Genomic DNA, 25,965 nt, shown 5'->3' on the forward strand with positions numbered 1-25,965 from the left:
TTGGCGTGACCATGGAAAGTAGTTTATAATCTAATAGCATGCACTACTGAGGGCACCCATATTCTAACATCATGAAGATATCAAATCTACACATCTTTTAGTTCCATTGTATCTTTTGAAGGGTAGATATATTTCCGATTTATTTTTTCTATTTAATTTATTCTTAAGATTTAATCATATATCTTTCTTTTAAATATGTTTATATTATTGTTACAATGTTTAAATTTCCAAAAACAAAACATAATAAAATAAAATTTACTTAAAATTTATATTTTAACATTCCTATTTCTTATGTGGAAGAAATATAATTTTTTTTTAAAAAAAAATGGTAGAGTCATAAAAAAATAATGGTTAATTTCATTAGCATCTCTTGAGATTTAGTGAAAATATACCTAACCACTATTGTTTCAAATTCATCAATTAGCAGCTCTATAGATATATTTAATATGTCAAATTTATTTTTAGAGAAATTTAAAGTAAAAATATTTTAAGTAGGTATATTCTCTAAAAAATAAATTTTATAAACGAAATAAATTTATAGGGATATTTACACCAAATCTTGGAGGGTTTAAGTGAAATTAATCCTAAAAAATAATTTCTTAAGGGGTATTTAATTATGTTTTCAAAGTTTCTTTTTAAAGTTAAAACAAATGGATTTGATTAGTTGTTTTTAAAATCACTTCTCAATAAACAAAAACAAAAACAAAAATTTGTTTGAATAAATAAATTTAATTTGTTTAAAACATACAATTTTAATTTTTAGTTTGTAAAAGAAATTTCAAAGTTCCATATCTATTAATATTAGATTAAATTTAATTTAATTCTTACTAAAATAAAAGTTAATTATGGTTTGAATTGAATTTGTTTAATCACCGTTACTCTAAAATTTCATTTTATACCTCTTCTAATCTTCTCATTTGTTAATTTTACTCACCTTCCTTCGATTTAAAATAAAAGTTATTCAATGAAATTTCAAGCTAATAATAACTAAATGTATTTAACCTAAAGTCACAAGAGATAAATGAAATTAACCCTAAAATTAAAAATAACTTTATAATTACAAATAAATTAAAGATATATCAAAACACATTTTTAGTCTATATTAAAATACCAAACGATTCTCGAAATTGTTTTAGTTAGAATCACTCCCAAATGAGCTAAATCTCACATGATTTAGAGCCCATTTGTCTACTAGTTTGTACAGCACTAGAAACTAGTTGCCAACCCTCATGTTCAGAGGAATATGAAAATGAAATCATATCATATCATATCATCAGATCTTTTACAGACATTTTATATAATGGTATAGGAACCATGATGTCCTATAAAATCAAATGAAGCACTGCTCCACTACACTACTAAGATTCAGCACTTCAACTCACAGATTAAGATTTACATTCATGTGTATGGAGGTGGAGGCTCCCATAAAACATATCTGAATCACAAACTCCCATGACATATACATAGACTCATACAAATTTTAAGGTATGAATATGCATCAAGAATCCACGCAGCTATGACAGAATGCTGCTAATAATTCCTCCTCTAGGCAACCTACTTTGTTGCGCCACATGGTAGAACCCACCCCACTAGATTCGATCCTTCCCGTCGATGCCTTGATTGCCAAGCCTGGAACAGAGACACATTGTTCAAGGGTGTTTATAAAAGCCATTCTTTGTTCAATTCTAATTGAAAGCTTCAATGTATGTTTCCACAATCATTGACTGGAGTTCGTAATTTGGACGGTAAAAACAGTTTCTAGCAAGAAAATGTAACATCAGTGCAGGCCGTGAACATTAAAGAGGTTGTCTGAGATGGGCCATGAGAAATCACTGCTATTGCAGGCAGTAAAACATTAGTTGCTATGGGTACATACCTTCTTCAGAGGAAACGTGGGGGCTCCCCAGCAATGTACCTTGGAATCCTCCCTCAGTCTGCCAAAAAATAAATGAGAAAACAAATGAACAAGTATCTTAAAGTACATGCAAGAAAATGCATGGCACAGGAAAATTTCTCAGTGCTAAGATGATATTTCAATGTCAAGTGAGTTTGAAGTTTAGGCATCATATTTGTACTCAAATCAGGGAAGGCTTAGCATCAGCATGATGTTAAGATTGCTCAAAGTGCTTGCCAAAGTGCACAAAACGAGGGAAAATCACCATTTAATGGACAAAGGAGAGCCTGCATTTGAAAGTATAGTCATCCAAGAAAACAAGTCTCTTGTATCACAAATGAGAACATGCATGTCAATCACAATTTACAGTCAAGTACTAGTGCAGTTCACAGTTCCTCAATAGATGCCCCTGTCTATATATGTATGAATTGGGATTCTATAGAGTTATATGGAACACAACTGATGGCAAGTAACTTCAACTTCAGAAACAGCTCATTACAACAATCAAATAGGTGATACAGCTTGCTTTGGCACCAAATTATGGATCCCATGGTGTTATATTCTTCAAATGTGAAAATGTTAGTCAGTGTTGTTCAAAATATTATGGCAAACATTGAATCCTACTCCACCATGCTTGTCCTATATGGGTAACATATTGAGTAGGATGGGCACTTTGTTCCAAGGGTTTGAAAACTCAAGAAACCTTTCTGGACATAAACTCACTTTCTTGCCATTCGCAAGGAACCATTAATTCATCACCTAAAACACAAAAGATAGACTGATAGAGGAATAGTTATAGCATTCCCCCGTCAAGATCCTCTATAAAATTTAGAAAACACTGATTATCAGCTTATTCATCAAATCTTGTAAGTTGAGGGATCATCTTAATGGATAGTACTATCTTAATACACAACTTCAAACTTGTCTTCAAATTTAATCTTTTTATGGATAACTTTTTACTCATTCTACTGGACAGTAGTCATTTTTCTTGAGGGATGCTGTCCAAATCAAAGATGATAGGAAATCTGAAGATATTTTCAATCAACACTACTGAAGTACATATCACAGGAAAGAAGGGCATTGGAAAAGAAAAAAATAACTTCAAAACTACTTACCCATCCTCATCTCTGGGGCAGGAATTAAAATTGTTAGAGCTGCTGGAGAAAGCATAACGATCATTGGCCCAGAAATATGGTTCAAAAGATGTATTCTTGGGGACAGACAATGCAAGCTTGTTTTGTGCTTGGTACCTCAAACAGGTCATCTGAGAAGCCTCTGATGATCGTAACTTTTTATGGAATCCAAAAGTGTTGAAGAGACAGTTTGGTTGATTCTCTGGTTCCTGGCATCCACAGCTGCTTTGCTCTTCCTTAGAAGAACCAACCTCAAATCCAGTCCCCTTTGGTATTTCATCTTGAAATGATCTGTGAGGAGTGATTGTTCCAATGCCTAGCACATTTCCTTCCCTATTTCTTAAAGTCCTTGCCGCTTCCGTTCTCAGATAGCAGACATGTGACACTTGAGAACCACAGTCTGACGAACAAGTTCCTATAGTTTTGTCCCTGATCATCGCTTTCTCAGAGGTGAAATCAGAACAATCAGACTGATCACTTCCATGTTCAGAAGTTGAATGTGATTTAAGTCGCATTCTGCGGGAACAACTGAAAAAACTGAAGGATGGCTTCTTCACTTTAGCATACCCTTTCACAGAAGTGCAAGGTGCAAGATTGATCCTAATCTCCACATTACAACCCAGGATAGACTGGAGTGAGCTTGCAATCAGTTTCCATGATTTCTCAGCCTTGGAAACATAGTCAGGATGCTGGAATTCCAGTTCAGCTACTGCCATACCTGAGATTTGAGCCATGACTAACTCATCACTTGGAAGACATTATGTAAAATCCAAAATGAAGATGATAAGGAAAAAACAGAAGTGCACAAGCACCTGCACTAATTTCATACTGCCAAACCAAAATAAAATACTTGACAAAGACTAAGTTGAAAGCAGTTGAACAATGTGAGACATGGTCTCCACTACAGTCTTTAGTGTACGTCACAAGCAACTAAAAAAGTTAACAGTAAAATTAATGAGGTAGCAGCCCACCCAACTATAGCTGAATTTTATACTATCTCTAACATATCCATTTGAGCTCCTTTAACTATTTAAACAGATTTTCCTACCAAATTTACCATAATAAAGTGTTTTCTGTCAATTAGATATATTTACATTATCAGTCATATAAGATGAAACAGTAAACAGAGTAAGATTCCATTAAAGGTAAAACAATTAAATCCTCTATGCATTGAGTTCCTCCTTTTGTTCCTATACTTATGGATGAACTGATTACACATACTCTCCAAAAGGCTGTGAGTTAGTTGTTGTTTGGTGACGACAAAGTTCCAATAAACAGCAAAGTTGGGATAATGCTACAAAGAACTAAGTGAAATGCTTTACAATCAAAACGTTTCAACTTTCAAGAGAAATACATAAGATAGAAGATGCAGGAAGTAGTTCAGAAAAGATTAGGGCATAATGTTGATAATGATGAGCAGTAACGATGCCTATTGGGCAGGTTAATCAGCTACACAGCTCACCCCACACCTTCTAACATGGGTTGATTACCAAATTCAACTTGCGCATTCAAAATAACAAACATTTAAGCTTAGGCATTGCACCACATTAGCTTTGTATTGCATATACTTTCTCAAACAGTTACATCATACACTACAGGTTTAACATGTTTTAAGTTTTAATACAAAGTTGAAGATTGCTTTGCTATTTTGTAAGTGTTTAAACCACTTCATTATCGTCATATTTTGATCTGCTCAATTGTCTAAAAGAGAGAATTTTTCTGCTCAATTAATAAGTTGCATGCAAAGCCAACAGTGGGGATAGGGATCTGTTAGGTTGGTTTTTTTCCCTCTCCTTATGACACTTCAAAAGGAAGAAAAGTAAATAGAAAGTTCAATTGAAACAACACCAAGCACACCACTGCATGCCACTTGAGTCTTAAATATGCGTTTCCTGTACCAATTTCTACATGAATTGTTATATGTAGAACAAAGGTTGCAGGAGAGAGAAAAACCACCATATGCATTTACCTTGGCTAACAATGACAGAAGACAACTTCCCTTGCTTCCTCAGAAAGTTTTTGAGTGAACTGGATTGACATATTTCAGTAGCTTGCTTCCATAAAAATTCTAATTGTCCTTTGCAATCCTCCTGTACTTCACATATATGTGGTTTATTGTTGTCACATGCACAAGTGACAAGGCGCTTCACGTTTTCCCCTATGGATATTGTGCATCAAAAATCAGTATGTGCCTTTGAAGAAAAGAACTAGGACATAAAAACCAAACCTCAATAACCTATTTGAACCACATCAATCGATGAAACCACTATTCCAGCCTCATTAAGAAATAAAACTCATGCAATAGTAAGCACTAATCTGAATCATTTTTACCTCTTGGATGCTCTGTTCTCAAAAATGCCCTTGAATCATTTGCATCCAAGAAAGAAGACTCCACAGAGCTTAACTGTAGAAGAGCTACAGTCAGCCACGTTGTTTGATTCTTTGATGCCCTCAATTGTTTCTCAGTTTCAGAAAGAATTTTCAATGCATGACTAAGCTTCTGCAAGTCCACTTCAGCTATGACACAGACAATAGCAACCATTAAAAAATTTATACAAAACACAACAAAATAGCACAACTCTATCATGTTTGAACACTTCCTAGTAACATGATCCAAGGTAGTACCGACAAATCACTAGAGTTTCCTTAACTGACTAATTAGCGAATTAGCAAAATTCAACTTTCCATTCTCCAAAGTTGAGTTAATTAAGCCAAGTCAAGAGCTAACTTTTTGGCAACAATCTCTTAAAATAATCAAGATTGTAAAAGCAAACCTTTTTTATATGTATATTTTTGTGGTTTTGCATGCATATATCCACCTCGCCTATGAAAAAGAAATTTCTGATGGAATCCACCTTGTCAGTGGCCATAAAGGGGGACTTGGTATAATAATAAACTATAAAAATACAGTAATCAATATTTAAACAAAAAAGGCTGAGCTTACAAGTATGTCCTTCAAAAAAATTTCTTCTAACTTCAGAAGTGCCTTCTTGGCATTTTCCAGCAAGAATATCCATTATGAGATTTGCTAGCTGTGATATCAGTTGCATAGGATCAATCCTTGATCTCATCAATTCCCTGGCCCTTCTAACTGTATTTGAGGTGTCAGATGACAAAGCTAGATCCAGTAAATCAAGCAACTCGTCATCAGAAACAATTCCAATCTGCATAGACATATTAAAAGGATAATTATGTCACTTTTTTATGGAGAGCGAGATGCATTATAAACAAACAAAGATAAAACTTACAAGTTCATAGGTCATGGACATAGTAATTCTTTTTCCAAGCAAGCTCAGCTGATCAAGCATCATCTCTGCATCCCGAAGTGAACCATTAGATTTAGCAGCAATGAAGTCTAAAGCAACCTGGTCAAATTCTAGACATTCTTCAACACAGATTCTCCCCAATTTGCTTGCAATATCAGCATCTTTTATCTTTGGAAAGTGGTACCTTTGGGACCGTGACACTGCACTCCGTGGCAGCTTATCCAGGCTAGGAGTGATCATTATGAAGACAACATGTTGAGGAAGGTCATCTAGGCTATTCAAAACAGTAGCCCAAGTTTCCCCTCGCAACAAATGGCACTCATCAATTATGAAGACCTTAAATCGTGAGGAAACAGGACGGCCAATGGCATGCTTAATAAGGGATCTCATTCTACCTGTTTGATTAATTCTCACAGTATCTATCTCTTTACTGTCCCTACTCCTTCCAGAAAAGAACAAAACACATTCTCGGCATAGACCACATGGCCTATGCTCCTCAAGCGACAGACAATTCAATGCCGCTGCAAAAATCCTTGAGGCAGAAGTTTTACCCGTACCACGAGGACCATGAAAGAGATAAAAGGAGGTTATCCTTCCTCTTGAGATGGCACCCAAGAGAGACCTTGCCACTACATTTTGTCCCACCAACTCATTGAAAGCTTTTGGCCTGAATTTCTGACTGAGACTCCTAGGGCTTTCTGAATATGGAGTAATTTCATTGTTAAAGCATTTCCAGCTCCATTTCTGTCCAGATAGAATTGTCTCACCAACTTCCCCCAATAACAGTGGATTGTCTTCTACATCTGAAAGAAGATTTGATTCTCTAAATCTCGGAGTTCTTGACCAGCAGCACCTTATCCCACATCCACGATCATTATGATCAATAGCATTAGACTCTTCATTTGCAAGTAATGATGTACTGCGGCTTGACCCTTCCAGCAGCACATCACTTAGTGATGGGCAAGGACTACCTACACAACTCACAACATCACCCAGTCCAGTAAATGATTTTAATTGATTTTTGTATCGGGATTTCCATTTTGATGCAGTATGATCAGTCCGTTCAGCATGTGATGATCCTAAAATTGGTCCATTACATGAATCTGCACCCTCCAAACCATTACTTGAAGGTGTAATGTTCATCAAGTCCAATCCGTTCTCCCTGAGCTCACTACAATATCTTTCGCTTAATGATTTCTTTTCATATGCTTCTTCCTTAATTGTTCCAAAATAATCCAATCCATCAGCCCTTTTAGTTACTGTAGGAGCCAAACCTGTGTTTCCAAAGAAACCTGGATTCTCACTTGAAAACAACTTAGGGTCAGGTTTTCTCAAACCACCATAGGGTTCCTCTCTTTGTCCAGGAAAATTTTCTAAACCCAAAAGACCATTATTATCTGGGCCACCTTCTTGAAAACCATTTACAAATCTCAGAGAAATCCCATTACTTGAATTGGTTTCCCAGTTCAGACTATCAACCAAAGCAGAGAATTTACTCATGGAGTTAGTGGATGGATCCCTCAGTGACCTCACTCTCCTAAGTGCCACCAGAGTTTTTGAAATAGGGATATCAACAGAATGCCTTCGCCCATCCATCATCTCAAAAGGTAAAATTAGTGCAACAACAAAGGATACAAAGTTCAAATTTCAGGACCCACTAAAAAGAGCTGCATTCCCAGCCTGAAGCTGAAAAAGAAATTAAAAATAAATAAATAAATAATAGAGCAAATCACAAAACCACTTACAAGGACCACCACACTACTCCACTACTCAAAAGAGGTACAAAATCTATATGGCTTTTACAATCCAGAAACACACAGTACGATCAAAATGGAAAAGAAACTTAAATGACACCACCATCAATCGAAAAAAATTCAAAAACAATCTCCCCCCATGCTTTCACAAACCCTTCAAAAATTATCCACCAAAATTAAAATTTTCATTAGAGATTTTTTTTTTTTTTAATAAAAACAAATGGAAAAGAAAAGAGACCAGAATCTCCTCATTTCTCATCACAGCCACTCACCAACACCATAAAATGGAAAACAAAAATCAAAACTTCATCAACAATGGAAATCCAGAACAATGTAGTACCTTTCACCATAGATTAAAACCCCCAAAATTTTGAAAACACACCGTCTTCCTCACCTCCCACCAAAGCAATAAACTAGAGACACAAACACACCACAACAAAGCTCGAATACAGAGAAAGAATCTCCGTTACACATTCAACAAAAATATAATATTAGATCAAAAACAAACAACAATGCGAAAACGACAAAGTTGAAAAAAACGCAAACCTGTGAATTCGAATTCAAGGCGATAAAACCGGAAACCCTAACGCTAAACCTAACCCCAAAAGAAAATACTGATATCGAGAGTAGAGCACTCTGTAGATTAAAGAAGAAGAAGGAGCAGGAGCAGGAGGGGGTGGGGAGTGGCAAAGTAGTAAATGTGAGTAATTTGATGAGCCGACGTGTACAGTACAGAGAAGATTTTTTTTAGAAAAAAATTTAAAAAAATTAAAAATCTGAAAATTTCTGGTTTGGTTGCAGAGGTTTTGCAGAGAGGGGGTGGCGCGTGCGGTGTGGCCTCGGCGAGTGAGCCTATGGGCATTTTGGTAATTTCGAGCGGGACTTGGGAAAAACTGAGTGTGGTTGGTTAGGGTATGTGGCAAGTGCCGCCCACGCTCGGGCTAGCGCGTGGGGTATCCTCTATGAGTTTTCAGGAGTGGGCAGGATAGGAGGTACAGTACTTAGAGTCACATCTGAAATTTTCCAATAAATTTCTTAGACTACATATAGATTCTTTAAAAGTTGTTTTAAAAAGGATAATAGTTTTCAAAATAATTTTTAAAAATCAAATTTTAAAAGAAAATTTTAAGAATATAAGTTAACTCAATAGTCAATACTTTCTATATAAGATTTATTATATTTTATATCAAATTATTAATATTTTCTATTTTTAAAAGTAATAAATAGAGAGTGTATTCAATAAGCATAGAGTGTATTCAAAGAGCAAATATTTGGGAAAAAAAAAAAGTGTTTCTTAAATAATTACTTATTAAGAGATTTTTTCAATGACCATTTTTTGTTACATAATTTATTACTAAATGTATTATTAAGATATTTTTTAATTTATATGCAAATATTGAGTTGTTCTTTGGTTTTTGGAAGGGAAAGGAAACAAAGAATAAAAGTAGAAAAAAAATCAAAATTAGATTTAAAGCTAATAAATTATTTATGTATATATTAATTCAAACATATTTTACTTATTTTAACTATTCGATATAAAAATTAAATAATTTAAAAATATATAAATTTTTAACTAATTTTAATTATATTTTATTTTTCTTTCATATTTTCTATAGTACATTTAAACACGAAAAAATAATTTTTCGAATCATTTTTATTCTTTACTTAATACTTTATGAACTGAACATTACTTAATATATGATAATTAGCATTCTATTTTATTCATACCTTCGTCATTCACCTTTGATTTTTGTACACATCAATTTGATCACATCATTATCAGTTTGACTTACTCGTATCTTCATCAAAAAGGGTTTTTCTTATATAAAATACATAAGGTTAATGATTTGACTAAATACATCTAATCGTTATAAGTTTGAAATTTTATCAAATATTTTTCTTATTTTGATAAAAAATGAGTGAAAATTAGAAATAAAAATGATAAGATAAAATTTTAAATTAATGGAGACTAAGTATATTTAATTAAAACTCTCGGAAATGTGAAAGAAATTAACCCAATATATAATTATTATAGAATATGCAACTTACAAGTTAACTTTATTTCTATGTTTAATTCTTTACAATTAAATTTAATTTGTCTAAATATCATGCGAGGGTTTAGAATGTAAATTTACATAAATTTGTAAGAATTTTAAAAATAATCTAATATTTAAAAAGGTATAAGGTCCAATATTTAAGAGGAGGATTTAATTTACAATATATTTTGAGATTTTTTTTTTTTTAAAAAGGTACAAGGTCCATTTAGAAACAAATTTTTTAAAAAAGATTAAAAATATTCAAGAATAAATTTTTACTTAGAAATGATTTATTTATTATATAAGTATCACACGTGTCATTAACAAATTTTCAAAATATTCTTCATTTTGTACATATTAAAAATTAGAATTCATTCTCATTGAAAGCCCAAATGAAAATTATTATTAAATTTATATTTTATTTACTGTTCGAAAATAGGAAAGCGCCGAGCAGAGCAACATTTTTGAAAGTGTAATAAGCTGGGGCGGATATTTGACCAACGGAGAAAGAGAAAAGTCATTTATGGGGCAGTGTGTGGTCTGTGACAGATCAACGACTAAGAACTGCTCAATTAGACAGACCCCTTCCCACCGCCGCCGACAACCGCAGCTTCCTGGCGGCTACTTTCCTCCGCTCACGTGATTCTTTTTCTCGGCTACCAAACGGTGGGAGGGGGGGTGTTTTCGGGGTTTTCATAAATGGGGTGGCTTTGGAATTTTTACTTCGCCTTCTGGTCTTGTTGGAATGCCGGCTAAAGGTTGCCCATCGTGCTTCTTCCCCTTTAATAAAGCGACGCCGTTTCGTGCGGTTCACGTTGTTGTTATTCTTCTCTTTCGACTCACTTTTTCGGTCTGCTTGATTTTGACGTTTGGGCCAGGCATAGTAGTGGTGGTTACGTAACGACCACATCTATTCAAAGAGGGAACAAAAAGTCGAGGGGAAATTTCTTCATATTAAATTCCAATGTCTAAACAATTTCTCGAAAATATTTTCAATATATATATAAAAGCAAGTAATTGTCTAATTTTGTAATCAATAATGTAGATATTTGTTTTGTTACATTTATTTGAGAGTATGATCTTGAGATGATTGAAACGCCATTAATTTTAATGGTTGAAAGTGATCTAATCACGATATTTAAATTTTTTATAAAGTCTTTAAATGTAAAAGTTTTAAAAATTATTTCTATATTATAGACTAATATTTGTTGGATATTTCTTTTAAAAATAATTTTTTGATTATTTTTTAAGTGACCCATATTAAAACACGAATTGATTGATTATAAAATTGTTTACAAAAGAATCTATATAAAATAGTGTTATTACAATTTAAAATTGTTGTTATTGTAATAATTATCAGATGCTTTATGTGTGACGATAATAATAAGTGTTTCATAAAACTTAGTATGAGTATCTGGTAAAATTTAATATTTATTAATTAATAATTTAAATTAATTTTAATTTAAATTATTCTTAACATGCTAATTTAAAACTTATCACTTATTTTTTATTTAGATAAAATTAATTTTAAATTTGCAATTGGACATACTTACTCTCATTAATTGTAATTAATATTAATCATCATTAACTTTAACTAAGAAAAAATGTGTTCTTGAACACTTAAATCAAAATATTGTGAGATTGAGAACCCAACTTTCAAAATTTAAAGTTAACATTGTGAATCCCAAAAATAGTTTGGATTACATACATTTTGCGTTGATATGGTTTTGATGCCAAATTTACCATTCCTTTTCCCACTCATCCCCGATTAAGCATCCATGTGGAAAAAAAAAATTCATATTCTCTCGCTGCCTTAACTTTCTCCATCAACATTGAGCCCAAAGATTCCATCTGCTCATCTCACTCTCAAGATCCAACATTCTTGAAACCTTAACCTTTGTATGTCTTCCTCTTAATCTAAAAAGCCTAAATCCTGTGAAAGCCTAACCTCATATTTTCCCAAATATCCTAAATATCCCAATAATCCCATGAAACCCAACCTTAACCTTTTCTTCTTAGAACTCGATGGTGCAGATCGAAGGACGTGCAAAACCATAGCTGCTCTCTTCTTCTCTATCTAAAGCTTCAGCTCACAGTCTCTCTCTTCATCACCATTATCAAACTATTATCTTCTTCACTAGTTGTTTGATTCATGTTTTTCACTCTCATTTTCTATTTCTGTTGATGTATTTTTTGTATTGGTTTGTTTATGGTATGATGATTAAATTGGATGTATTTGGGTGAGCACAGATGAATCTGTATCAATGTATTTGTGGTTATATTTTGGATTTGTTATTGGTTGTTTAATGGAAAGGGAGAGGGGGAGTGGTAAGGGGAAAAGAGGGAAAATTTTTGGCATTTGTATTTGATTTTATTATTGAAAGATTAAGACTTGTCAACCGTATGAAATGATTGATTGTGTATTTGTGTTAGAGCTTCCTTCTTGAGTTTTTTTTGGATTTTTCTTAGATTTGTTAGGCTTCAAATTATGGAAGATACATATTATGTAGAGTGTTCTACTTTAGAAATAAAAGAGAAGGGGAAGAAATTGTTAGTATTTAGGGTTTATGTTGGTTCGGTTGATGAAAACTTTGAACTTAACTATTCTGTTGAAGAATTAATTATGTTAGAAATTCAAGTGAGGTTTTTGGATTTTTTTTTCTACAACTTCGATTTGTGGATTTTTTTTTTTTTTTTTTTTACTTTTTTCTTTTTAACTACATATTATAAAGTGAGGCCCAACGAACTAGAATCCAACGAGAAACATCAGAGAAAAGGGCAGGAGAAAGTTATAATATTCTCGTTTATGTCCGTCTAGTTGTCAAAAACAAAACTTTTAAATATTAGTGTTAGCCGTTCAAGTAAGAATTTTCTAGATTTTTATCAATATTTAAGTGTTTGGAATAAGGGTTATCATAGAATGTCTATATTGAGTAGTAATTTTATTATGTTGGGTCTCAAGTCATGAAATCTTTAATTTTTTGAATGATTGGTTGCTCAAAAACATGGGAAAAGAAGAAGAAAAGGGAAGTGTTTTTAAAAAATCACTACTTCATAACTCTGTTGTACAAAATATGTGTATTAGTTTCCTAAATATATTTTTTTTGGTTTTTTCTCATTAATTAAATGGTGGAAGTGAGATTTTTTTTTTTTAATGCTTTAGGTGTGATGAGTTTATTGTGTCAAAAGTAATAAAAATTGTATGAATTTAGAATCTTGTGTTGTCCTGATTTTATTTCTTACAAAGCAAGTGAATGACAAAGAAAATTTCCTAATCCATTAGGTATTAGCTTTCAAGCTCTAAGCTTTAGTGACTAGAAATCTTAGGAAGTTCGATTTGGGATTTAAAAACTATTTATTATATTTTGATTTATGAGGAATGTTTATTTAACATGTATAAGAGTCAATAAGGAAGTTCGATTGCTTTGTTCACTTTGCTAGATTTTCCACATAAACTTAAACATTATTATAGTAAATTAATATTGCTTGGACTTTTTTTTTTTTTGGCTTTCTAATTTATATAAGGTATTCACTATCTAGATTGTGCATATGAAATTTGGCGTAGTTTGATAGTTCTTTATAAGTTTATGGGCTTTTGAGAGAAAAAATAACAACACTTTTTGAGTTCAAATTCACTAAAAATACTTCCTAAAAGCTATCCAAATGACACTTAGTATCTTCAATTAAACACTTTGTTCTTTTAGTTTTGGGATAAAATAAATACTTCATTTTACTAGTTTCAGCATGAAGTATACAAAAATGAAATTGGTTTTCTAGCAATAGATTCAATTTAATCAAGAATATGCCAAAGTCTTCTAATAAATCACATAATATGAGGATCTGTAAGAGGTAATCTTGATGGGTTGATGACATTACCTTATTAGATTATGGATTCAAGTTCACGAGGAGTATGCATACAATGAATGTAGGTCATGAACTTGAGCTTTGCCTTATTGTAATTTCATAGAATACTATAATGCAGTTAACTTTTTTTAGTAGAGTGTTAAATCAATTTCAAAATTAAATTTTGAGGGAGCTAGTATATTCCTATGAGTCTCAATGGTCTCCGCTTGAGTTCTTAGTTTATGGTGACCATTTTATTTGAGGGATTTGGGTTTGTAGTTCATAAATGTGTCTAAGGGTATTTGGGAAAAAAATGTAAGATTGCACTGGAACTTATCAACAATTTTTCTAAATTGATGGTTTGGGCTAATTAATTAATTGAAGCTCATTAGAGGTAATTATTTAATTAAGACCTAAATGACTATATTAGGTGACCAAGCCCAATTTAGGCTTAAGTCACTTAAGCCCTACAATGAACCCTATATAACCACCTTTAAGGTTTAGAGTCTGGGCTTTTGCCACTTTCACCAGTCTTTCAAATAGAGTGAGAGAGAAACCTAGCCACCCTTAAAAGAGGAAGATAAGCTCGCCTTTTTCTTATTCCAAGATCCATGGAGGGAGTGATTGGGTGGAAGACCTTTGGGTAGACGAGTTTTATGATGACTATCATGGTTTCAACATCTTCATTGGATGAGATTTGATCTAGGAGCATCTAGATCTCAAGTTTAAGTTTTTTATCTCTAGATCTATGTTTATTATTGGTTTTAAATGTCATATTTTCTACTGCAATAGATATAGAGGAGCTTATGATAAAATGCATGCACCTTATGTGATCTAGAGCCAAGAAACAAAGTAATTAAGGTTTCCTAGCATGAAATGCATGCAGAAATAATGATTCCAAATGAGTTTTTCCAAGTTACAATCATAATTGAAATATCACCCTCTTAGAAAGATTTCAAAAATAAACAGAAGCATGAGTGCAAAGAGATAACATTAGAGGATTTGATTATGAGATTATGGATTGAAGAAGACAATCGAGTCTTTGATAAAAAGTTAGGAAAGCTTCCTATAGAGTTTTAAGGAAAACTTGAAGTAGAAAATCAATAAGAAAAGAAAGTATTGTGGTGAATATTATTATATTAAATCAAAACAATCTTTGGATTTTCTTACAAAAGATTTCTCAAGAGATCAAGTTAATTACTCATAATTGGGAACAAAATTAAAACCAATGACTAAAGAGTTGTGTGAATATTATCGTCTTAATTTACATTAGCAATAGTTCGAGACACCATGTCCATTGATTAGTAAGTGGATGTGATAATATTTCATTAATGGAGGTTCAAAGTCACATAAGATGTAATTACTTTTCAAATTGTACTCTCTTAATAGTCATGTTATTTTCACGTATTTTCAATTTTCATTGGCGTGGAAGATTAAGTTGAATTTTAATAGAGAAGTGATAAATAATTAAAAAATAAAATTTTATAATATATATTCATGTATCCAAAAATTACATTTTACAATTGATGTTCAAATATTACAACTTCACCACTCAAACGTCGCACGGTTCACTTTCAAATGTTCCGTTGTTCCCATTTGAACCATCCATTGTTCACTTTCGCTCTTTGTTTTTTTTTGGGATGCTTTCAATTGTTTTATCCGCTGATTTGCACATCGGAAGTTTCTTGTCATCCTTTCGGGGATTTCCGTCCACAATCTCAAGGGTTTCTGTCCTTATGCCACAGCCTAAGGAGCAGCACGTGCATCTCTCTGGCTGTTTGTTCTAGGCCTGCCTTCATGCTTTTTCCTCTGAAACAGCCTATGCTGTCCTCTTTCGGTCGAAGAAGAAAAAGGAACAGGAAAAGCTAAAGCAATCTTAGCTTCAAAGGCCTGATAATGAGATAATGGCAGATGGAAAGTGGGGACCCTTCCATTAATTGCCCCATCTGGGCTTGTCCACTTCTGAGACTCCTAAGCTGAAAAAATCATTCACTGCTCTGAAGTTGCCACGAATCATCTGTGGGGATAAGCTTCTTTCTCTCTCTCTTTTCATGGCCTGCCGAATCAAATCATTGAGAATGCTATCGCTTTCTTGAATCTACTACTATCAATTACTTAAATGCTTGCTGAAATGCACAGAAAATGAACATGGGTCCGATGAAAAATTGCCAGTTTTGATGCTGTTTCTCATATTCCTTCATTGAATCGACAGGAAGACGTGAAGAATGGCACTGAAAAGTTTTGGATGAGAAATTTTAGGTGCAAAATTGAAGAGGATGAGCTCATTGGGCTGTTTCGAGTATCCCAATTAAACCCAATGGGCCTGGTCATCTTGAGCAAGCCCAAAGTCGGGCCTCATCCAGTCTGAAGATTAAATTGACCATGGTTTGTCGGTAATTATTAGTTATGGGCAAGCCTATGAACAAATGGATGGTCAATGCACTCATGATGGGCACATACACTCCTCATGCATTAATGCATGTTGGATTTTTTAAACTAATTTTTATAAAACAATTTTCGAGAAAAACAGTTCATAATTATTTTTGGAAATAAAATTTTATTTAAAAATTTAAATTAAAAGTCCATTTGGTAGTGATTTTAGGAAACATTTTTCATCTTTTTAACACTTAAAATTTTGTTGTCATTTAAATATTAAAAATGCTAGAAACGTTTTCTAAAATTACTCTTAAACGCACTTTAAATGTTTATTTGACAGTGATTTTGTGAAGTGTTTCTAATATTTTTAACACTTGACAATATTTATCTCACAAGTATGAAAAATGTTAGAAATACTTTCTAGAATAATTGTTAAACGTACTCTTAGAGTTATTTTGATAGTGATTTTAAGAAGCGTTTTTAACTTAAAATGTATTTTTGAAAAAAAAAAATTAGATGTTTAACAAAATTTAGAAAACACTTTTAATTTTTTAAAAATCACTTATAATATTGAAAAATCATTTATAATGTTTTTTTTTAAATACTTTATAAGTGATTCCTTAAAAACACTTTTAAAGAAAATATTTATAATAAAAACACTTTAAATAGAAATACCACTAAACGCAGATTTAAAAATAAAATATTAATATGATAGTGTAATATTGGACAATCAGGTAATGGATGCTGATATTAATATTTATAAAAGTCTATGTGACGGAATATTCAGTTTTAGAATTCGTTTGATAGTGATTTTAGGAAGTACTTCTAATATTTTTAATATTTTAAAAATTTTATTCATTAAGTATAAAAAATATTAGAAATGTTTTCTAGAAACTATCAAATGGAATCTTATTCATCCTCCAATTTATCATGAATAGAAATTTGTTTGAATTTCTTTTCATATCATATTTGAAATTCTATGAAATTCATGGGAGGTGAGAAATATTTGCACCCCTATTTTAACATTGATATCTCTAAATTATAGAATTTTCAACAAAAATATATATATAAAAAAGGTAGATATAATAATCTTTGTTATGGGCAATTGAAGCAGGCCCACAGGTGGTCCTGTTACACCAAAGGAGCAATTAATTCCACTTTTTAGCTTCACCATCAGGCCTGCAATTGAACTTATTAAGCCATCATCTTAGCAATTGTGTTTATTTGTTTTCTAAGTCAATAGCAATCATACTTGCCATCTTTGAAACATCCAGCCGAAGAAATAAAAAAGTAAAGGGGGGTGATTGCTTACAATGATGGTGAAGTGTTGACCTTTCCCTCAGTGTCCTGTTCCAACACAATTGATTAAAGCAAATTCCTACTATCATATCTGCAGATATGTTAATATGATCATTCAGGCCTAGCACATAAAAGGGGCTAAATCAATCATTAATGTCTCACCCTGGCACATGCCTACAAATAATCTATGTGATATGTTGTTCCTCCTCCCTTTTCTAATCTCATCTTTGAAAAGCATGATCAACCCACATGCCCCCATGAATCCTAATGCTTTTAGGCTGCAATTATACTTTATATAACCCTATCCACATGTGTCCAAAGCCCAATCTATTGGCTTTGTTACAATCACTAAAATAATGAATTAAATCATACCTGCAATCTTTGAGATTTGTCTGCATTTGGTTGTTAGCTTAGATTATTCTTGCATAGACTTTGTTGGCTTCAAATATCCTTTCTTGATCACGAGCAGATATGGAGCAAGTTAATGAGACAAAGTTGGGACCAACGCCTCTCATTTTGTGTGTTAGAGATAATCCATTCAGGGGTTGAAGAATTCTACACAATCCAAAAACCCCATTATGGCTCTTTAGAAATAGGTCGTCTCCTTTATGATCATACCTTTGTGAAAATCTTTCTGCAATTCTCCAATAAAATAGTTGAATTCTCATTTCTCAGTAAAAATAATGTGGATCCTTCCAATGGAGGGCATAGTACCATACCCTTAAAATGAAGGGTGGCATGCCTAATTGAAGTCTTTCATAAGCAGCATTGCCATGACTCTATCCTAAACTTGACTGGGTTGTGAACTTGATCACACTTAATAGTAGTACTGCATTTTCACATGGTTCTAAGGCACCTGAGAAGCTCTTCAACATGAAATGTGCCTAGTGATTCAGTCCTGAAAGGCCTTGTATCGACGTCAGGATTAACGCCGCAATTCATTGAGTGGATTAAAGTGCTAGATTATGTGATTATACGACAATCTAATATTAGATTCGCTGGGGCCTCCTACAACTTGAAACTCAACCCCACATGTAAAATGGATAACGAGTGTGGCTCATCTGTCTGCCAGTGACAAAAGATGCATAGCCACTGTATTTTTTGCCAATAAATGATGCTTGGGTGTGGGCCTCTCCTTCTTCCCCTCCTCTCTTAAATCTTCATTCCATGTTGTCCCTTCAAAGTCACTCTTGTTTTTTTTATACATACATAGAGAGAAAAATTTAAAGGGTATATGATGAAGGGTGGACTGGAGATCCTTCTAATTTACCTTTTCCACGCAACGTCTAAAGTTTCATACCTACAAAAAATGTCGGTATGATATTACCAAACAAAGGGGTCCGTAGAGAATTTGACAAACGCTTGTTAGTCGTTACAAGTAAAATGTCAAAAGAAGGGAGAGAGGGAAACGAAGAGAATTTGACTTTGTAGCCAGGATTTTGGCAAATACGGAAAATATGGGGAGGAAATTTGCGGATTCATGGATGTGAAGGTACAAAAGATGGTGCATGTGCAGAAGAGGAAAACCATTGGCAGAGAGAGTGGATGGAAGGACCATCTGTTAAGTGGATGAGGAGGTTGCCAAGTAGCCATCACTCACCAGCCATGATCCATGGCCTGAAATCAACTAACATGGCTATGCCTTTTATTTTGATCCCTACTCTTAACTCCTCAACAATGACCTTCATATTGGCTTCATCACCATGACCCCGACATCAACGGCTCTAATCCCATCCGAATCCATATTCATTGGGGATCAGTTTGAGAGGTCTAAAAGAGAATCACTGCAGCGGACACAGCTCCATGTGGAGACGTAGCTTTCAGTAGAGGGGTGGATGGTAAAGTCAGCAAATTGACGGATCCTATGGCCTTTCTCCCGGGCCATGTGTCGGGTATATGTTGAGGGCAAATGGCACCTCAAGAGGTCGCCGTTATGCCATGTCAGCGGGCTGATCACAGCTTTGTTTGCTGGTGTGAAATTCAGGCGAAGTTTGCGGTTGGAGAAATTTAATACAAAGAAAAAAAGGGCTCCAAGAAAATAAAAAATAGAAGGGAGGGTTGGGCCTACTTGGCTGAGAAGTTTGATTTGTGGGGCAAAAGCATGTGCTGCTTTCATGAGGATTTCTAATTTATCATGTCATTAACGACCTTAAGCAATAAAATATAATTTCATACCATTCCATACCATTGAAGAAGTAGGTCCAAATTTATCACGAGTAGTTGCTACGTTTGGTGTTTTCACTGGCTTGGGGTTCCAAGAAAAGAGTAACAAAACAGATAGAACGGCTGTTTTTCTCAATCCTGACAAAAAGATCAGGTGTGTCCGTCTTTTCGCCGAATGAATTATCGACATGGTTATCATTTTCTAAGGCATTATACAGAGGACCCTATTGCTTGAATACTTATATGACATGATTACCAAAATGCATACTTGTGCTGCCATAATTTTAGGAACCTTCTTTTGAGGTTAGAAATGATACCAAGCATGGAGGGATACATACTTCTTTAGTATTTCAACTACTCTTTTGAACACAAAAGTGGGGAATTGGTGGCTTCTTTCCTCGGTAAGTTCGTGTCGTGGGTGGCTTTAGTACTGACAGAATGGAAAAAAAGAAGGCCCCTGGTGTCTAAATTTGACTGCTATCTGCCTTCATTCATGGCTTACTTAACGGCCAGAACTACCAAACTAGCCTCCCGTAAAACCAGAAATCATGTAAGCATGTTGGACCCACATGTTTAGTTAAATCACGCAATATAACCCGCTTTTATCTCTTTATATATCCCCCCCATACATTCCTCCATCATATCAAACACCCCCCTCTCTCTCTCTTTTTCTCTCCACTTTCTATAGAGAAGAGGAAAATGGCTAGCTCTTCACTTTCCCTCTTCTTCCTCTTCTCTCTCCTGTCTCCAATTCTCATTGCCTCCTCTCCGGTTCAGGACCCTGAACTGGTGGTACAAGAAGTACATAGGTAAGGGGGCTCCACTTCTTATTATGGGGTTTGTTCAGAATTACTGGCTTTGTACATGCTGAAGTTAGTTAACAATGTGCTACATTTTTTTGTTTTTTGTTTTTGTTTTGGCCTGCAGGAGCATCAATGAGTCAAGGAGGAACTTGGGGTATCTGTCTTGTGGGAGTGGGAACCCCATTGATGACTGCTGGAGGTGTAACGCCAATTGGGAGAAGAACCGGCAGAGCCTGGCTGATTGTGCAATTGGGTTTGGGAAGAATGCCATAGGTGGCAAGAATGGAAAGATTTACGTGGTCACAGACTCCAGTGATGATGATGTGGTGAATCCTAAGCCGGGGACTCTTCGGTATGCAGTCATCCAAGATGAGCCCTTGTGGATCATCTTTGCTCGGGACATGGTGATTAAGTTGAAGGAAGAGTTGATCATGAACTCCTTCAAGACCATTGATGGCAGGGGAGCTAGTGTTCACATTGCAGGTGGACCATGCATTACTATACAGTTTGTGACCAACATTATCATACATGGACTCAACATCCATGACTGCAAGCAAGGAGGGAATACTAATGTTAGAGACTCCCCAAGTCACTACGGGTTTAGGACGATATCAGACGGTGATGGGGTGTCCATCTTTGGTGGAAGCCATATCTGGGTAGACCACTGCTCACTCTCAAACTGCCATGATGGACTCATCGATGCCATCCATGGCTCCACTGCCATCACTATCTCAAACAATTACATGACTCACCATGATAAAGTCATGCTTTTGGGCCACAGTGATTCCTACACTCAGGACAAGAACATGCAAGTCACTATAGCCTTCAATCACTTTGGAGAAGGGCTTGTCCAAAGAATGCCAAGGTAAAGCTAAAAAGAGAAAAGTAGGGGAATTTTAATATTCAAGTAGGTTGAATGGTGGATGGTTTTGAGTATAGATGCCCTTTAATACACCTTTCATGATCAGTTATGGAGGTGAAGTCATGGTTTTGATTGTACTGAAGTATTTGTTTCACACTTGCAGATGTAGACATGGCTACTTCCATGTGGTAAACAATGACTACACCCATTGGGAAATGTATGCCATTGGAGGGAGTGCTGACCCAACCATCAACAGCCAAGGCAATAGGTTTCTTGCACCCAATGATAGATTCAGCAAAGAGGTGAGACCCCATTTATTACCATTTATTTTTTATTTTTTTGTAAGTTTTTGAAACCTATTTCAAAAATTTCCTTACATTAATATGTACTAATGCAGGTGACCAAACATGAGGATGCACCAGAAAGTCAATGGAAGAACTGGAATTGGAGGTCAGAGGGAGACTTGATGTTAAATGGTGCATATTTCACACCATCAGGGGCAGGAGCCTCATCAAGTTATGCCAAGGCATCAAGCTTGGGGGCAAGACCATCTTCCTTGGTGGCTTCCATCACTGGGTCAGCAGGTTCACTTAGCTGCAAGAAAGGTTCTCGATGCTGATCACTACAATTGGAAGGCCTTTTCTTAGTACTTCACTTGGTCTAATTCAACTACAATTTGCAAAATACATGAGCGGGAAGATGAAGGAAAGTTAGGCAAGGCAAGAAATGGTCAGGTTGGGAAAAGAAGAGCACTAGTCCAAGCCACAATTTTAGGGTCTTTCTCTGGGATCTACTTTTCTTAGTTTTGCCCCCATTTTTTTTTACCTTTATCCTTTTTCTTTCCTCTCTCTCTCTCTCTCTCTCTCTTTTCTTCTGGGCCCTTTTCTTATTTTTGACTCTTCTAAGCATGATTACAACCTCTGCATGTTGCTCTCAAAACCATTTGGAGATTCCTGTTGAAGAAATCCTAATTGGGTTTAGAGAAAAGCAAGTTCAGAAGTGTTGATACACTCAATTATCTATATATTTAGATTTACATTAAAGCTCTCTCTCTCTCTCTCTCTCTTTCTCTCTCTTTCTCAATTTTATATTGTTGGGTGCAACTTACAATGAACTGAGTACCAGAAGACAAAAGAAACAGAAAATTATATAGAAGACAGAGTGATCTTCAAAACATACCAATCGAGTAATTCAAGTGATTAGGAAAGTTCAAGTAATACTTCAAACTGTTATTGGGCTCGATGCAAAAGAACAATAGGCTATAACACATCATCATGGGGCTCTTTGTATTTTAAGAACTAAGACAAAAATACAAATGGAATCCGATACTATGAAAATGAATCAAGCCAAGCAGTACATACCAACTGTGGGCCACTTGTCAAATTCTCTGCTCCATTTTCCAGAGTGGGGAAATGCAGTTTTACTAAGGTATTGTATCGATGCAAAAATACATCACTTGACCCGAGAGAGAGAGAGAGAAAGTACCCCTCTGGGCGTAGGTCTACGGCGGTGGGGGACCTGTTGGGCATTTGAAACAAGTGACCTAGGGTGGTGATTATGAGCTGATGGGACAAAAAGAGAAGCACATGCCTTCAATCTTCCTTTAATGCGACTTCTGAGGACCAAAATTGGTTGCAACTACATTATTGACAAAGATGCCTCAACGTTCAACAACCATTTCTTGATTTGGAGCCCCCAACACTCCTCTCATGCCACACACATATTGCAGAGAGCTCCCACATGGCTACAGTCTTGTCTTCCTTGAAGCTCATGGGGGCATCTGCCTAGAGGAATTTATCTCCAAGGGTCATTTGCATTTAGGGTCAGGTCCCCATCAATGTTGAAATATGCTTCCCCCAATCCCCACACACCTAGCATAACTAATGTTTACTTCATATAAGCTGTCTTGCAGGTATCTATAAGGTCTCGTCCAGTTGTAATATTGACATTTAGTCCACAATATATGGGTTATGGCAGCCAAGATGAAAAAAATAAAAATAATATATATATATCTACACCATTGGTAACGAATCATTACAAATAGTATCAAAATTGATCTTGATCTTGGTGTGAAAATTTATTTGACTATATAAAAGACGTCTATCTATTTGGTTTTATAAATTTATGAGACATAATAAAGACATTCTGTCCGAAGGTGTTTGTAATTTCACATATAAGATAGGGGAAAAAGGTTTTCGACGTTATACTCTAATTTTTTTTTCTTTTGTCCCTTTTTCCCCTCTTCTCCTTCCTTTTATATGGTTGCAATGGTGTGAAGCATAAAAATAGCGCATGATCACGGGTTGATTTGTAGAATTTTTTGGTAAGTGTCAAAGTGGCAATACAATTTGTTAGGACGGCATCACTAACGACCAGATCATGTGCTTGGTTTGACTTGAAGGTAACGAATGAAAGAGATACCCCCTTATTAACATGTTAGGTGACGAACTAACCCCTTTTGGGGTATCTTATGACAACTAACCCCTTTTAGGGGTATTTCATTTTAGCAACATTAATATTTATGAGTTTTTCTTAACCCTATAAATGTCTGTAAATGCTGTGATAAACTGGGAGCAAGTCATGGAGGGGTGAAAAATTCGAGGATGACTGTTGCATTTGGCATAGAAACGTGACCAATTGAAATATTCAATGTCCATGAGTGTTTCAAATTACAAACTGCGGAATGAGATACTTTTTGATCCATTAACAAGGGAGAGTGACAGCTCCTTTCAGTATCGATCTGGTATGTATCCATCAGAGTTCAATGTGAGAACCAAACCATGTGAGGGAAAAGTAGTGGAAAGCAGCCCAATTGAAATGCGACTAGTACCACTAGGTGATGACGGAGCCATAGTCCACAAGGCACAATGGCGGCCTTGATCATGGGCAGCACATGACCCAGAATTGATTCATCTAGACCAGGGAGTTTGACCATTCTTCATGAGGGCAATGGACTTCATTAATTGGCCTCTCCCACATAAACTCCCGTGTTGATTCCACCAACCTTGTGCCTAACCAATTACTCCCCTCAGCCATCGGTAGGCCCTACTACTGGGCACTCGTCACGGCGCTAAGGCTGCTAGGACTTAGAGCTAAAGCATCAGGTTCTTGAGCTTAAGCAGCTCAACTTTGAAATTTTTTTTTTTTTTTTTGCCAATTTTCCTCAGTCAGCCTTTCTGGGTCAATGTGACCGAACCATTTTCCATGAAAGGTAACCATCTTGCTGCCAGAATATGCAGGTAAGACCACATTGAATTTGTGGGAAATCCATTTGATCAAGAGGGCTGGTAAGTCAAGTGCTGCATAACCTATTCAATACAACACATGGTCCCTTCCCCTTCCCCTTCCCCTTCTGAAAGGTTGATTATATTTTCCACTCATACCAAAACCCCAAAATCACTAAAGCTTAATGCCAGAATACACAAATGCAGCACCATATGTAACACATCATAACTGGATAGATATAAAAATAACTCAGAAGAAAAATCAATCATGCCTTATCCATGTTACAGAATGCAGATGGTGAGGCCTGCCAGATTTTTCTGAGAATTCTCTATAATTTAGGCACTAGAAATCCTTTGTTTACTGGAAGCATAGCGGTTAGTTCCAAAAATCATCACATTCTCCATGAAGATGTTTCAAAACATGAATTGATGGTTAGGCAGAGTTGCATAGCCGCGTGACTCCAAATACTTGCCTCATTAAGTGTGTTCTGCAACTAATTGCGCCATCCCTCTACCTTATACTGCTTAACTACAAAGAAGGATAAGCTCGAGGCCTCATGTTCATTGCCAGAGGGCAGTGCTGCTGAGCTATACCCAGGAGGCAACTGCAGCATACTCATTGCTATACCTAAAATCAAAGTAGCATGGAAGAACTAAAATTCAATGGGGCATTGCTAGTAAAAATCAGCATTCATGCATACAAAGAGAGAAGACTCTGCAGAGAGGCACATTGCTGATGAAATTTCTGTTTTGGCATGCAAGTCAATGAAGAATTGAACAGAACCCCATTAACTCCAAACCCCTAAAGACACTTGCTCCATAAAAGAAGAAGGCATTTTCTCAGCAACCAAACACTAGCCTGAGTTTTTCAAATCAGAACAGCATTAGCATGACATATTAGAAAATTATCCCACAAAATTGCACCATGTCCAAAGCAGTTTTCACAAACTGTATGAAAGAAAATGGCCCATTAAAATACCTTTCAAAACTAGCTTCTACTTGAAGTCAAATGATAACAAGCGATATTATTTTGAAAGTACTTTTCTTATTTTGGAAATCAAAAGGAGTAAAGAAGATACTAGGTCTTAGGAGTAGCAAACTCACCCTGAGGCCTTGGACTGCCCAACCCATTTTCATAGTTTGGGCTCTCAAATTCCCAATCCGACAAGCAAACTGGGCCCAATCCATGAACCTTATGGAAACTAGACCAGTTTCATAATGTATGCAATAACTTCTAAGTTGTTTAATAATATCTTTATCCAACCATAATAATAAACTATACATAAGATAATTATATTACTGTTCATCTTCG

General features: G+C 35.0%; 2 protein-coding genes across 3 annotated transcripts; one reads left to right on the forward strand and one right to left on the reverse strand.

Moving 5' to 3' along the window:
* Nucleotides 1-1,232: 1,232 nt before the first annotated feature.
* Nucleotides 1,233-8,849, reverse strand: LOC117905175 (protein STICHEL-like 2). Of its 2 annotated transcripts, XM_034818111.1 has the most exons (9): nucleotides 8,594-8,849; nucleotides 8,388-8,460; nucleotides 6,276-7,979; nucleotides 5,972-6,191; nucleotides 5,359-5,544; nucleotides 4,997-5,185; nucleotides 3,010-3,745; nucleotides 1,877-1,934; nucleotides 1,233-1,629 (listed from the first exon to the last, which is right to left on the reverse strand). In XM_034818111.1, exons 3-9 carry the CDS (start codon nucleotides 7,890-7,892, stop codon nucleotides 1,555-1,557), a joined length of 3,081 nt encoding a protein of 1,026 aa, XP_034674002.1. In that variant the 5' UTR covers nucleotides 7,893-7,979; nucleotides 8,388-8,460; nucleotides 8,594-8,849; the 3' UTR covers nucleotides 1,233-1,554. The 2 variants fall into 2 exon arrangements, with proteins under 2 accessions (XP_034674002.1, XP_034674001.1); XM_034818110.1 differs by lacking the exon at nucleotides 8,388-8,460.
* Nucleotides 8,850-20,401: 11,552 nt separating this feature from the next.
* LOC117905241 (probable pectate lyase 5) lies at nucleotides 20,402-22,476 on the forward strand. Its single transcript, XM_034818195.1, has 4 exons — nucleotides 20,402-20,573; nucleotides 20,692-21,432; nucleotides 21,593-21,731; nucleotides 21,827-22,476. Exons 1-4 carry the CDS (start codon nucleotides 20,464-20,466, stop codon nucleotides 22,046-22,048), a joined length of 1,212 nt encoding a protein of 403 aa, XP_034674086.1. The 5' UTR covers nucleotides 20,402-20,463; the 3' UTR covers nucleotides 22,049-22,476.
* The last annotated feature ends 3,489 nt before the right edge of the window (nucleotides 22,477-25,965 follow it).

Source organism: Vitis riparia, chromosome 17 (genome assembly GCF_004353265.1).
Source record: "Vitis riparia cultivar Riparia Gloire de Montpellier isolate 1030 chromosome 17, EGFV_Vit.rip_1.0, whole genome shotgun sequence".
Lineage (NCBI taxonomy): Eukaryota > Viridiplantae > Streptophyta > Magnoliopsida > Vitales > Vitaceae > Vitis > Vitis riparia.

Excerpts from the sequence above, each read along its gene's own strand:
- LOC117905175 (XM_034818110.1), bottom strand. The coding sequence starts at position 7,892 with ATGATGGATGGGCGAAGGCATTCTGTTGATATCCCTATTTCAAAAACT. Across the intron at positions 3,746-4,996 it reads TTCTGTCATTGTTAGCCAAG|GTATGGCAGTAGCTGAACTG; the intron begins GTAAATGCATAT and ends CTCAAATCTCAG. Across the intron at positions 1,935-3,009 it reads TGCCCCAGAGATGAGGATGG|ACTGAGGGAGGATTCCAAGG; the intron begins GTAAGTAGTTTT and ends ATTTTTTGGCAG.
- LOC117905241 (XM_034818195.1), top strand. The coding sequence starts at position 20,464 with ATGGCTAGCTCTTCACTTTCCCTCTTCTTCCTCTTCTCTCTCCTGTCT. Across the intron at positions 21,433-21,592 it reads CTTGTCCAAAGAATGCCAAG|ATGTAGACATGGCTACTTCC; the intron begins GTAAAGCTAAAA and ends TCACACTTGCAG. Across the intron at positions 21,732-21,826 it reads ATGATAGATTCAGCAAAGAG|GTGACCAAACATGAGGATGC; the intron begins GTGAGACCCCAT and ends GTACTAATGCAG.